Source organism: Sander lucioperca, chromosome 18 (assembly GCF_008315115.2).
Source record: "Sander lucioperca isolate FBNREF2018 chromosome 18, SLUC_FBN_1.2, whole genome shotgun sequence".
Lineage (NCBI taxonomy): Eukaryota > Metazoa > Chordata > Actinopteri > Perciformes > Percidae > Sander > Sander lucioperca.
The window spans coordinates 30,346,123-30,360,881 of record NC_050190.1 but is presented as its reverse complement, the minus strand read 5'-3'; the positions used below and the strand labels follow the sequence as shown (position 1 = coordinate 30,360,881).

The following is a 14,759-nucleotide window of genomic DNA, read 5'->3' as shown; positions in this document are numbered from 1 at the left end:
AAGAAAGCTGGGAGTATGATTTCATATTTTCAGTGTGTTTAGAATACACAGAAGCAGAACCAGGGTACAATAACAGATATGACATAACAAAATGCAACTAATCATATTGGAATTAATAAGCGCTAACCATAGCACCTTGCAAACAGTAGCAGGCAGGGTTGAAACATTTAACTGCATATAAAGAACAGAAATGCTAGCTCTCCCTTTGCCAGTTATTGCATTTGTCAAACATAGAAGGTTTAGGAGGAAATATTGGGAGAATAATGATATACTTTTATTTGTCCCCTTGGGGAAATTCAGTTCTTCATTCCATTACTTTCTCTTGATTGCCATTACACTCATGCATCAAATATGAAGAGATGTCAGGATGATGGGTCGCCGCAGCACAGCACCCTGAGCAGTGAGGGGTTCTGCCAGTGCAGCTCTGCAGTGCCCAGGAACTGACTCTCCACCTACCAGTCCACAATGAATGATACCAGCTATCCTCCGGTCCCCAAGCCAAGTCCCTACACACTTTTTTGTTAAGGAAGTTTGTTTGGAGTTTAAAATCAGTTACAGCAAATCAGTTATTTAAGTGATCAACAATCGATAAGGCATCACAAAGGGAAATGGAATCATGTAGGGCTGTATGGTATAAGGAAAATATCTAATTGCAATTATTTTTGACTGATATTGCGATGGTGACATGATTCACAATATTAGAGGGAATGATCATTTTTTGTAGCATTATTCTCATTTTCGTTGAAAAATATTAAAATTAAAATGAGTGTGAATTTTTGCGAGGATCTGTACCAAACAAAAAAAAAAATCTTTAGTCTGTAGGATACTGTTTGTAGGCCGGGATGTCTCTGCAGCACCACAACACTTCATTCAGAATGGATTGACACATATTTTGCCTTTAACAAATATTGCACCCCCCACTGCGATTTGGTTATTGCCTTAGTCCGTATTGCGATTTGGATAAAATGGCGATTAATTGTGCAGCCCTAAAATCACCTAGAGTAAATCTCTGAACTGTGTGTGGAGTTCACACGTCATGATAGTTTCCTCCACACACACTATTTATTTCAAATTAGAATGATTGAATAATAATCAGCACGTGTGAATGTGAGCGATAGCCTCTGTACGTATGGGGCATTAAAGGGGTGATAGAATGCAAACCCGAGTTTACCTTGTCATAGTTAAATAACGACAGTTTGGTGGGTAAAATGGGCATACAGAGAACCTCAAAGTGCCATTGACACCTCTTTCCTATGCAAATCTCACAATTTGAAATTGATGTCTCTCTCTTTCTCATGGGCGGGCCAAATTCTCTGGGCGGGCAAAGCAGAGAAAGGGGAGGTAACCTTGCTCCTCATGACCTCATAAGGAGAAGATTCCAGATCGGCCCATCTTAGCTTTCATTTTCTCAAAGGCAGAGCAGGATACCCAGGGCTCGGTTTACACCTATCACCATTTCTAGTCACTGGGGGACCATAGGCAGGCTGGGGGAACGCATATTAATGTTAAAAAACCTCATCAAGTGAAATCTTCATGCCATGGGACCTTTAAAGCAACACTAAAGCGCTTTTCGGCTTCGGTCCACCTACAGGTTGGAAGCGGAATTGTCCATTAGCGCAGTCGTAATGTCTACCCGATCTGACAAACTTGCATAGTGCGGTTATAGCCGGTAGAGAGACGCAAAGCAAATGCAGAAGTCCCGTTCACCCTGTTAACCACTGAAACAATTTTGGAAACATTATTTTAAGGTACATTATTTTGGTGCAAGTTTGCCAGATCGGGTAGCAGATCTGTAGTTCAAATGCGGAAAAGTGCTTTAGTGTTGCTTTAAAGCGTGTCTATGTAACTTTTGTTGAACAGTAACATTGTGGTAATCACAAGATAACACATCAAATTGCTCATCTTTCGCCAAGAAGATAAACAAGTTCCTGCCCTCACAGTTATTTTCAACCTGACTGTGACAGAGAAGTGGCGTTGGACCACAAAGAGGAACCAACCTACATGTTTCCTGAGGGGTTAACATTTCATTCTTAATCATAGTGTAACACAAGTTAAGAAGAGTCATTATCAAAGTAAGCAAACTGATTTCAAGATACAATAGTGCATTAAATTGTTAATTAATTTAGTTCATACCTTTTTTTTATTTGTATGAGAAATGTGTTTTTTTACATACTGTCACATTCATAAAGTGCTTGAAAATGAAATATTTTAAATTTATTTTTGTCATTTTAGTTTTCTAAGCTTGCACATTTAAGTGTTTTAATGTAGCTGAAACCTCAGGTCTGTGCAGGCTTAATTAAGTCTGAACATTTAGGCTTCTTTTGTTTTGTAAGTATGTGCATTCAATTCAATGTCTGGGAGGGGAAAGAAACCATGTGTGGATGGAAACAATTACAAAAGATGACAAAGATGAAATGTGTTTTCAAGCACACCTTCATGAATACTTATATGAACATGAACATCATATGTCCTTGCCAGCATGGTGGATTTGATAATGCATCACAACTTGACAATAACTTGAGGATGGAGCCATAAGAAAACAAACGTGTTCATCAGTCATCCTTTGCTGTGCTATTGTTCCTCATTTTCTTCTTTGGTAAGCTGTCGATTCAAGTTGACATAAAAAAGGCACATGCTGAGAGGGCAACCTCACAGTTGAAATAAAGGTTATTGATTGTCTCCTGGTACAGTCAGCCCACGGCTAGCCTGTGTAAGAATAGGACTGTAAAGACAGTGGTTGAATGAAATGTCTCAAAAAGTGGCTGCTTGGTTTTCACTCCAACTTCTCTGACCAAACACTCATTATATACACACACAAGACCATTTAGCCTCCCAACCAGAATCAAATTATTTATTTATTAACTGTGAACTGCAGTCGTACACCCACAGTCAATACCGTCACTAGACAAATATGATTTTTTAAGAAAGCGGCACTTCAAACTACATCTGGGAAACCAACCTCTTTCTTAGCTTTTAGTAAATTCAGAAGGCAATATCAGGGGGACACACCTTCCCCCTTGTTTACAAAATGACCAAAATACATCCCCCTTGTTAACCTGCCATGTATCTCTATCTCTACCCCCCCCCCCAGAATCAGCTTAACTGCTATAAAAGTTGCACAAGAAAACACCATAGCTCAACTAAGAAAAAAACAACTAAAGAATAACATTTATTAGACAGACTTCAGATATTAGTGGCATCATATTTTATTTTATTTACATTATATATATAAACAGTTTTTTCTTCCTGACAGTAACAATTAAATCAAAACTTCAAATCCTGCAATATTTAACAGTGTAAAGTTTGCAATCGAGAAATCCCACGAGAGTCGCAGGATCACAAGATTACACGAAAATCCATCTTGTCAGGCTTCAAATATTGCGTTTATATATATATATATATATATATATATATATATATATATATATATATATATATATATATATATATATATATACACTTGTACCTACTGGCGCGGTTTAGGTGTGTGTGCTGGGGGACTGTTCGTTCAGAACAATAGTGGCTGTTCCTAAAGAGGTTAGTATAGATGCTGCAAAAGTATTAGTTATATGAGAACTGTGTGTTTCTCTTCAATGAAAGAACAGCAAAAAATAGCACAGAAGGCTTTTCTTCCGGGCAAAGGTTTTTTCGCTCGCCTCCCGACTGGCTTCGGCATAATAATCCTAATCTTAAAATCAAGGTCACATAATAATGTGAAGTTCAAATTGGGATCCAACTTGTTAAACCGTCTGTGGAATACGTTCAATTCTTCTATCTCTGCATCGCAAAAGACCTCCGCATCGATAATGCATCTAAAAAATGCCTTGTATTGACTTCGGGTCAAATTGACCCGTTTTCAATTTTTGTTTTATATCAGAAAATATGGGACGTAGAAATAAGCGCTGAAAATGTCTAGAAGACAAATTTAACAATTTAAAACGTTGGAAAAAGCAAAAACAAATTGTGAAAAAAAGGCGTCAAAAACGTAGAAAAAAAAAGTTTTTTTCAAGGTTGACAGGAAGACAATTAATATTGTTAAGATGTGTTTGGACTGTATTCAGGAGAAACTCAGTGGGCCCTATTTTAATGATCTAAGCGCACGGCGTGAAGCACCTGGCGCAGGTGCGTTTAGGGAGTGTCCAAATCCACTTTTGCTAGTTTAACGGTGGAAAAAAGGGTCCGTGCGCCGGCCGCTTGGTTCCAAAGGGTTGTACTTAGTGTCTTCATTAATTCATAGGTGTGTTTTGGGTGTAACATGCAATAAACCAATCAGAGATCATCTCCCATTCCCTTTAAAAGCTAGGCGCGTTTGTACCATGGCGCATTACTATTATGATGGAGGATTTGCACCGTAATATTTTTATTTGTAATCTTTTGCATGTTTGTGTGCTGCTGCGCTTCCCTGTGTGTGTAACAAGCATAGTGTGCGAACGCTGTGCACGAGCCTAGGCGCATTTTACTAATTTGCTGTTAAAATAACAATGAAATGCTGCGTTATTGACTTTACACCAGGTTTTTGTTGGTCAATGGCGCGATCACTTCCCGCTGCCTCAAGATAGCAATACGCCAAGAATGCACCTGAACACACCTCCCTGTAAGACCAGCACGCCCATGGGCGCAGGTGCATTTAAACGACGTGGGCGCTGGACGGGAAACTGACAACTGCGTCGGTCTTAAACTAGCAAGGACACTTGCGTCGGGCTTTGCGCCGCGCTGCGCCGGGTGCAACATAAGGCCTGGTGTGTTCATAGTGACGGCTCATTTAAGGGACAAAACATCTAGTGCTTGGTTCCATGCTAAAGATCAATAACATCACAGTTCTTTTACAAATCACCTTCTAGTTACTGTCAATACAATGGATCTTTTATACCATTACAAAGTGTATAAAAAAAAAATTAAAAAAAAAAGTTCTTTAAGGCATCAAAATAGTGTCAGAGCTCTACATGTATTTATGACTGAGGCAGTAAAGAGCCAGACAGAGAGAGCAAAGAGAGCTGCTTTTACTTGAGATTACTTTGCTTCATCACCGGTAGTCAAGGAAGAGGGCTGAAAGCGACACACGCTCACACACATACACACACAGCAATCCTTTCATTCTCTCTTTTTTTACTCTCTCGCTTTCTTTTGGCAATCTGAATGGAGAGGAAACAGAACTTCACCCATCGGAACACATTCAGTCTGTGCATGCTCCAGTGTGTTTCCGTCAGGGCCGTGGGCTTAACACTAGCACCGCCGGGCTCTTTGGGGGGGTACTACATCCGCCTAAACCCGACACCCTAGATCGTCTGTATCCCTTTGTCCAATGAACGTTGATGGGCCATTCAACGCGTCAGTTCAGTCAACAATCAACAAGTGAGCAACTCCTGCAAATAAATCATTTTTGATTAAAAAAAATACATCTATTTGGTTCTGTTTTGAGTTGTAAGCAGCATGTAACCTGCAGAGTAAAACCTAAAAGGCATGAAACAAATGCTAAAACATTGTCATTGTCAACTAAATGGTAAATAAAATATAATCACAGTGCAAATGATTAAATGACACACAAAAGAAAAACAAAAAGTCCCCTCACCATTTACATTTGTCTCTTCATCTCTCCCAGGAGCAGCGCATCTTTCAGTTCAACGGTCTACTGTACCGGCCATAGATGGCAAGACAGAACCTGGGATTACTTTCGCTTTCATTTCTGATATTTTACACATATGAAAAGATGAATATTGTAGGCCTACAGTACATACATTCTTCTGCGGAGGAGAGTTTTCTAAACATTTTTCTATCGTTATAACAATATGGGAAGGTGCAGAAAAGGTGTTTAGAAAAAGGCAGTGCAGGAGGGAAACATAGCAATAACAATTTTCTTTTTTTTTTTTTTTTAAATCACAACGTTAAACGGCGTGGGCTATGGCGGTTCTAGTGTCAACGAGCATTTGCAGCTATCTGTATCAAGTTTATCTTAATACTCAATCTCACATATAGATGAGATACAGTAGATGGCTGAGAATACAAGCTGATGAGTTGGTCAAAGGTTTGGAGTGGTGGAGCCTAGTGTGACTTCCAGTAGTCTGGTGATGATGTCAGAGTGCGTGGGGTGAAAGGTCAAACCATCCACCTCCATGGCCAGGTGACCAGTTTTCCCGCTTCTTATCCCAAAACGCACCAGAGTAGAAAGGATAGACTCTTCCTGGAGGAGAGAGAGACAGAGAGAGACAGAGAGTGTGAACATGGCAGTCCTCCTAAAGATGTACCATAGGTATACTTTTTTTTATTTGCTTCTATAAGTGGAAGCTGATTTGCTTTGGCCATTTGGGGTCAGCAGGAACAAGTACATAACATTTACATCTTATAATACACATTATAAACACAGTTGCCTGTTTACACATCCAGCATAAACAGAGCATTACATTAGCATTCATTCAGAGTTGTGTGCCTTGCCACCTGGCCAATTTCTAGTGGTCACTTCCCCTTTTTCACTCTCTGCTCTGTTTTGATCTCCATCAACTCCCGAGGAAAACATCTGGCTCTTTAGCCGCTAATACTCCACTATATACACCAGCTAACTCTGACTGTCTACTGTTTGATTGCTGGCCAGGTTTTAAAGATATTTTTTTGGTCATTTTATCCTTTAATAGACAGGACAGCTGTAGATGGGAAAGGGGGGAGAGAGAGGGGGAAGACATGCAGCAAATGGCCACAGGTCGGACTCAAACCCTGAGTCGCTGCGTCAAGGACTGAGCCTCTGCATGTGGGTGCCCGCTCTACCAGGTGAGCTACCCAGGCGCCCACAGGAGCTTTTCCACTCAAAACGGCTGCATGCTGCTGCTGGGAGTGAGGAGCAAAAGAATGAGCTAAAAGAGGCTAAAACCCTCTGTAGATTTGGTGATAATGTTCTGTGGGTTCTGTAACTTGGGCAATGTGTACCTTTTATTGCAGCTTTACGTTAATACATTATATTTCAAAAGCAAAGAACAGACCGCATTATGTATTTAGTCTTTGTCTTTTTTTTGTATGTAGCCTAAACAACCATATATGATACACCTGAATTTTGTTTAGGCTTGAAAATCTGATTATATAACTTGTGTGGAACTGATTTCCTTTATTTTACTTTTTGTTGTATTGTTTGGAAATGTATGTGGTGTATTCTGTTTTTTAAATAAATTTTTATTAATTTGTGGTGTCTTGTAAACACGCGGACCAGGGACATTCATGTGCATTGGTATGCTATTAAAAATTTCCATCATCTTAATAATCCAATCTCAAACTGAGAACAGACATAGGGAAGATACATGAATAACAGGAAACCTTTTGCATTTGTTTGTAGTTGAAAAAAGTTATATCATGTAAATAAAAAGGACATTAACCCATGATTTACATCTTATAAACCCACAAAACTGATTATTAAGAGAATGTGAAAAAGCAGATGGAAATCCCAAAAGAGAGAATTCTAAAATGAAGTGTGTGTGTGTGTGTGTGTGTGTGTGTGTGTGTCACCTTGTCCACAGATGGCAGGTTAGCAGTCCAGTCCTGGAGCTGTTCTTGGGGGATTGTGTTTTCCAAACCCAGTCCTCTCTTTCTGTATCGCTGGTGGGAGGGGCAGGTGTGGAGCAGGTAGAGCCCACAGGCCACGGCATATCCTCCCCAGTTAGACACCCCTGCAGGAGGGAGGGGCGGTGGTGAGAGTGGGAGAAGGCAGATAAACAAAGACATTGGCAAATCCTGACAAGGAAAACTCCAAGTACTATAAGAGGTATTTTACGGCTTTCTCAAAGGCCAATTGGTAATTGATAATGAGTGATGATCACGGCCATCAGCCAGTGACAAGCTGTAGTAATGTGTAATTTTGAATTTTTTTGAAATGACTGGAATAAAAATCATGAAAGGTTTTCGAGAGACGAAAATTTAGCATAGTGGCCAAAAAATAACAGCTGTTAATTCAACATTTTTAGCCAAGATAACTGAAATGTTGCAGGAAAAATAATATTGGATGTGGGGACATGTCGCCCTCTATAGACACACTCAGGTCAGTTAAGGACTTGAATGGTCCCATTCTCACATTGCTGTGTGTACTGATTATCTAGGCATGCATAACTGAGACACAAAGGTTGTGTTTATTCATGACTGCTACTACTACTTTTTGGTTTCACTTCTCCATGTGTACAGATAAAATAGCTGACAATTAGCAGATTAGCATATACAGATAACATAGTTACTCCACTGTGGAACTTTCTAAACCCTTTTGGTACTTGGCATGGGCTCAGAATACATACAGAGAGGTTGTGGAGAGGCCATTTTCACTTCTCTCTAGTGTGTTCAGTCTTTATGTTTTATATACTGTATATGACGTTAGAGTTGTAACATGTGTGTTAAAAGCATTTCTGTGCTGTGTGTATGCACCCATAACAACAGCAGCAGTATAATCTGTGGTGTTCACTTTGTACAGCTAGTATAATAATTGTGAGTCCATACCAGCAGTGATGGCATAGTCAGCAGGAACAACACAGGCTATGAGACCCCCGTTGGGCATCAGAGTCGTCACCTTTTCCTTCAGTTTACCCATCCCCAACTCATTACCCCCATCACCGATTCCTACAGGGTCAGAGAGAGGAACATCTGATGAGCTGTACAGAGAAATTAAGAGCATGGTGAAGACATATGAAAACATTTGAAAAGGTTCATGGTTGTTTTTCTTTTCCTTTATCTTAAAGTGGCCATATTATGCTCATTTTCAGGTTCTTAATTGTAATTTGAGATTGTATCAGAATAGGTTTACATGGTTTAATTTTCAAAAAACACCATATTTTTGTCGTACTGCACATTGATCCAGCTCCTCTTTTCACCCTGTGTTCAGGTCTCTGTTTTAGCTACAGAGTGAGACCTCTCAACTTCTGTAAGATCTTTGTTGTCAGTCGCACATGCTCAGTAGCTAGGTAAGGATTACATGAGCTAGCTAGCTGTTTCTCCAGCTTTGGCCTGTACAAGGCAGGATTAGCCGGGAGACTTCTTCTAAACGAGGGCGCACTTCCAACTTTGCGTGGAACACCTGCAGAACAGGGACATGTAAGCAGTTCTATACAATTTATTTTGTAGATTAGGGTGAATTTGTGTGTGTTGTAGCAGTGTTTTGCCATTGAGAACGAGCTAGCATACTAACGGTTAGCCCCCTAGCACCCTCGTTTCGGCTAGTGACGTAGAAAGCCGTGCAGATTTTGAACAGCTCACCCGGAGACTGAAGGCAGGACACATTCAGAAACCGTATCTCACTCAAAACAGCATGGATGTTTTTTTTCAAAGTTTGTATGTGTGTGGAAGCACCAGAGACACAAAATAACACCCCAAATCCCAGAAAAAGTGATTTCTTTCATAATATGAGCACTTTAAAGTACATCCAAAATAAGGCTTAGTTCTGTTCTGTCCTTAAACCTATCATTTCATATCAAGTGCAGCAGAAGCACCAAGGCCAACAAAGTTTCTGTCCAGATGCTAACAGACCATTGTGAGTACAAATTGCTTATACTATCTGTTGGAGCTATTCATTGTTTTGTTATATTTAATAGTTAAATATTTGGTTATTTAATTTCTGTTTTGCTTGAATCACACAGGTACATAAGGTTGTTTATATAATTAGTATTTTTATTTTGGTTATTTTAAAAGGGATGGTTCGGAGTAATTTCACCCTAGGGTCCTTTGCACCATGACCTTTGCACCATGACCTCGAGCCAAACACCCCCCCCAGAATGTTCTTCTACAGTAGTACAAATGTTCTGTTCAAAACAGTTCTGTACTCATAAAACGAGGCATTGGAAAGTTTCTAAGTACACCAGGAGTTTATTTAAATAACACTCGCCTGATGGCTTCTACTCTCTGCTGCTACCGCTGCTAGCTAGCTAGCACTCCGATTCTCCTCCATTAGTTGTAGCTCCTCGTCTGTGTATTCAGGCTCGAATAGGTACGGGGGACCTTCAAAACTGATACACTCATCGTCGCGTTCAATGCTAACCTCAAACTCTGCCATTTCGTTGTTCACTTCTTGCTCCTTCTTCACTAGAGATTGGCATGGTTTTATGTCGGTTAGCCTAATAGCTGGATTGATTTGCATTGAGAGATGATTTTATGGAAAGTACCCCATGCCAATCTCTAGGTATGGTGAAGGGTATGTGATGATGTGGGGCTATTTTAATTCCAAAGGCCAAGGGAACTTTATCAGGATGCATAGTATCCTGGATCCATGAAATAACTGGCCTTTAAAAATTAAGTGCCTCTATGGGAATTTAACATAGGGGTGTACTCACTTTTGTTGCCAGCGGTTTAGACATTAATGGCTGTGTGTTGAGTTATTTTGAGGGGACAGCACATTTACACTGTTATACAAGCTGTACACTTAATACTTTACATTGTAGCAAAGTGTAATTTCTTCAGCAGTAAATATTTCATTATATCTTTTAATGGGACAACTCCCATTAAAAGATATAATGAAATATTTACTAAAATGTGAGGGGTGTACTCACTTTTGTGAGATACTGTACATTGCTGGGATAAAGCCTGATGCACCGGATGTCCCTCCCCTCTCGTTATCTCCGCTATCAGGGCTTAGCGCCAGCCAGGAGGGTTGTGATTGGTTTAAAGAAACTCAAACAAGCCAGACCGTTTCCCCCCCTGATCTCACAATAGATAGGGGGTGTAGCCAGACAATACTCCAGCGCTGACACAGAGCTGTGGAGATAGGTCTGGTAAGGCGAGACCACCCACAATGCAACTCCACCGTAGACAGAGATTCGAGTGTGTTATGCTACTAGCAGCTAATGTAGCCTGGAGCTTCTGGCCGAGATTCAAGCAGAGATGAGGAGTGGGCTACAGAGGCTACATAAATCATTAACATTCCATTATTGCTTACAATTTGAATCCCGGAATTAGAGTAATAAAAAGGTAGTATAAAGTGTTACCTACCTGTAGTGGTAATTCCTGGTAAATCCTTGGCAGCAATAAACAGGTTATCAATGGGATCCACCAGATGTTTGATGTTTATTCCTCTCATGTTGTAGTAATTTCCATCTCCGGCACGTCCACTGCGCTCTATCGCCACAAGGTGGTCGTACCTGGTATTACAAATTACAAGCACATTACTTTCACGCTCTTGAAGCTGAAGGACTCATCAGATGGCAAGACATCAAAGTCCAGTGTCAAATATCTAGCCTGGGAACTAGACAAATCGACGGTGCTCATGTTTCATTTGCTCTAGCAGATACGTCTGGCCCCCCCTCCCGTTCTAATCATTTTCAGCCGGCCAGAACCTGGACGGGCCAATCCCAACCGTTAACTCACATGGGATAACTACTGACAGGGGAGCGCTATGCTTGAATGCAATTACAAACAGAACGTAACTTACCAAGCTCACGAAACTCAGATCAAACTGTACGTCTTCTCCTATTGCCTTACTTGTTGTCTGTCCCATATGTAGGACAGACAACATATAGGACAACTTAAAGATATTAAAGGAGAATTTCGGTCGATTTCAACACGTAGCTCTGTTGTTTGTAAATCTGGAGTGCTATCAATAGCGAGAAAAACGAAAACAATCAGTGTCGCCTACACCGTGTTATCCTCCTGCTAGCGTTAGCACACAGGAGGCTGAAACAGGGCAAGTTTTAAACGTTTTTTTAGCCTCTTAACTTGTTTGAAATGTCCTTACAAGTGTCTACCCATGTGAAGTGATTCCTTCCGAGTGAACACAGTGAATCTGACTGCAGTAGATGTGAAAGAAATGCATAAAATGTGTGCTAATTCAGCTCTGTTTAGTTCCGGTGTTGAGACGGCAAGACGAGTGCTTAGGGACCGTCTACAAAGTACAACACCGAAAAGAGATACCGGAATTCTCCTTTAAGTTTACTGTCATAGATAGTTGGCAAATAATGTAATAAGTGACAACTAATCGATGAATCTTTCCAGCTCTCTTGAATTGCATTCAGAGGCACTTTGGTCTGCACCGCTGATAACGCCCCTTGGAAATCGAAAATCAATTGAGAAGTTTGAGACTAATAAGCATTTGCGAATTACTCTTGCATTATCAGGCTAACAAGTATATATACCAAGGACACAAACTGAACCAACCCAGAGTAGTCTAGAAAGGCTGTTGTGATGTAAAATAGTTGATCATAACAGGGCTAAAAGGTCCTTTAGGTGTCCTCATCCTCACTGCAAACACACGGCAGGTCAGCTAACCTGGGCTTGCTGGGGTCTCCATGGTGACACAAGAAGTGTAGTGCAGAGTCGGGGCCGCTGTCTTCAAATGTGATTAATGGGATTGCAGTTTTCAGCACACCTGAGGGTAGTATCACAGAGTTATTAAACCAAGTAGATGCTCTTTATTGATGAAGGATAATTATTTGGTTAAGAGACTCAGGTGACAGGTGGATCTCTGTCCCACCTGTCCTCACAGCTTCATCAATGATGGCCCGGTTCATCTCCAGGGCTCTCCTGTCCGTCACCAATGTCACCTGTTTCCCTAGCGACAGCAGCATGGTTGCCATGGCAATGGCTCCAGGTGGGCCGTCAGTCTCATCAGGGGGGCTAAAGGGGAAACCCTAACAATCAACCTGATGAAACACTTCAAAGGTGCAGTCAGCGATTCCTTAACACGTTTTTTCCATGCCAGGAAATATCTATCTGCACCGCTACCTAACCCCCCCCCCCCCCCGCTGTTAACACACAGAAAGCAACAGTTCCTGCTCGTGCACAAGACAGGGACATGGGCGTGATACAAAACAGAACCGTGGCACCAAACAAGTCACAAACTGAATAATTCCCTATGTACCATAGTGTTTCAGCAGTGTAAGTGACACTGCAGGCTGTTAAAATAAATGGGGATTAGGATAGTGTGTTGTAATAATACTTGTAAAAGTAGTGTGAGAAGCATAGGTACCTGTGCATATAGTGTGTGGGAAAGCCGGTCGTTATGGCAACAGAGAAGGCGTGGGAGAGTGCCAGACAGGAGCGCAGAAGTTCATCCTGAACAAATAAAGCTCTGATTCCTCGTTGACCTGGTGAGAGAACGGGACAAACTCACATCCACCTCCAGCAAACCTGGTACCGACATCAAGATGGAGCAGAGCACTCAGTGACTTTCCATCATCTCTACAGTACTGCTCAGGCTGTCAGAGAGTTGTCTGTCACCCTCGCGATCAATATGAGACAATATATGAGACAATATCATAGTTCACCATTTAAGTTACTCTGAGATTTGGAGAATAAAGTTGTAATATTTCAAGAAAAAACCCCATCCGCCCTACAGTCCGCTGTTAATTATGTCATTGCTCTGCTGATATGGTTTTTATCTCATGCGGACCGCCTGACAGATACAGAACTCCGTTTGGGACACTCTCTCCGGATGAGACAAAGTTTAGGGAAACGGCTGTATGCTGCTTTGCATTCGAGGTGGAAAACCAACACTAACTAAAAAAACACTTCTGATCAGGCATCGTGTGGCTTACTGTCCACACAAATGTTAACTTAACGGAAGGCAAAGCACCTGCGACACGACAGCCTGGATTGTCTCGTGCTCTAGCCTCGAGCGCTCTCCTCTGACTCGGCTTAGTGCACTGCGCCGTTTCTGATTCATCCAAAATCCAATCACGTCGTTGCATGCAAAGCAAACAAACACCAATAGAAACTATTCTCATCCGAGGAGTTACCTTTGTAGAGCCGATGAAAATTGTATTTGATTTAAACCCATTAGCAATTTTGACCAAAATTATTGCTAAGGACAATTCAGTCATCACTGGATATCGGTAGGGACAAGTCCCCTAGTACCATTTCTACCAAGTTCTATGCCCTTGCTCTAGGCACATGTTTACCTGGGTCCTCTCCAATAATCGTCTCCAGCTGTCTGATCTTTGCCACGGCCCTCTGAGATGCCAAACTGTACAACAAGGGGTTGTGGGATACCAGAAAGCAGAGGGGAATCAGCTCGAGATTGTGATCCGTGGAGGGAGAGTCTACGCCCTCAGAGGGTGGAGGTATGAGGGAAGAAGGGGAGGAGTCTGGGATGTCAGTCAGGAACATACAGCCTGGCGCGTGACTGAATGCCAATGAAGGCTCTAGAGGGAGACAGAACATGAAGTCTGAATGCATGATCACTTCTTAGAAACTATGAGAAGGTTATGGAGTGAATACAGCATGAAGGGCTCTACACTAAGAAGGATTACTACAATCATAACTATAACTAATTATGTTGGCATCCACACTGCTGGACGCTAACAGTGTCAACAGTGGCGCCAACCATGCACTGCATGCTCCAGCTGATTATAATACATAAATACAGCAGACGTTGCAACGTAAGATTACAGGAATGTCTGTTGTTTTATCCTACATATTTGTGGATTCGGGTACATTTTATGAACCAAAAAAGTCTACAGGCTGTCCCTGGGGACGCCGACGGCGCTGTCTTTTCCAGGCAACATATTATATTAGAACTATTTTTAAAACTATATATTTAAAATTATCGTTGCAGTTATCGTTCTTGGTGCGGACGGCCCTTTAGCCAATCATATTCCTCACTGCTGCTGAGTATCGCTTCTATAGCAGTCACTCCACAGGCCCAGAACACGGTGACATCCCCAGGCTGCAGCTCTACTCGCTCCCCGTAGTCTGGTTTGGACAGGTCCTGTATGCCTAGGAGAGCTACACACACAAGTGATGTAAAGTTATGGGTTTTTAAATTAAGGTTAATATCCTGTGTAAAGCGTGTGTGTGTGTCTGTATGAGAGTGTGTG

General features: G+C 41.4%; 1 protein-coding gene across 4 annotated transcripts in view; it reads right to left on the bottom strand.

The window, feature by feature from the left end:
* dglucy (D-glutamate cyclase) overlaps nucleotides 1–14,759 on the bottom strand; it is a 33,177-nt gene that overhangs the window by 7,824 nt on the left and 10,594 nt on the right. For 2 of the 4 annotated variants that reach the window (XM_031321388.2, XM_031321387.2), the window contains 9 exons: nucleotides 14,545–14,667; nucleotides 13,842–14,084; nucleotides 12,911–13,028; nucleotides 12,416–12,558; nucleotides 12,211–12,310; nucleotides 10,939–11,087; nucleotides 8,461–8,580; nucleotides 7,486–7,646; nucleotides 5,111–6,178 (listed from right to left, as the gene is read on the bottom strand). In XM_031321388.2, coding sequence (XP_031177248.1) covers nucleotides 6,017–6,178; nucleotides 7,486–7,646; nucleotides 8,461–8,580; nucleotides 10,939–11,087; nucleotides 12,211–12,310; nucleotides 12,416–12,558; nucleotides 12,911–13,028; nucleotides 13,842–14,084; nucleotides 14,545–14,667 — 1,319 coding nt within the window. In that variant the 3' untranslated portion in view covers nucleotides 5,111–6,016. Of the gene's footprint in view, nucleotides 1–5,110; nucleotides 6,179–7,485; nucleotides 7,647–8,460; nucleotides 8,581–10,938; nucleotides 11,088–12,210; nucleotides 12,311–12,415; nucleotides 12,559–12,910; nucleotides 13,029–13,841; nucleotides 14,085–14,544; nucleotides 14,668–14,759 lie in introns of those variants that run through there. The other 2 variants (XR_004895723.1, XM_031321389.2) reach the window with 2 other exon arrangements.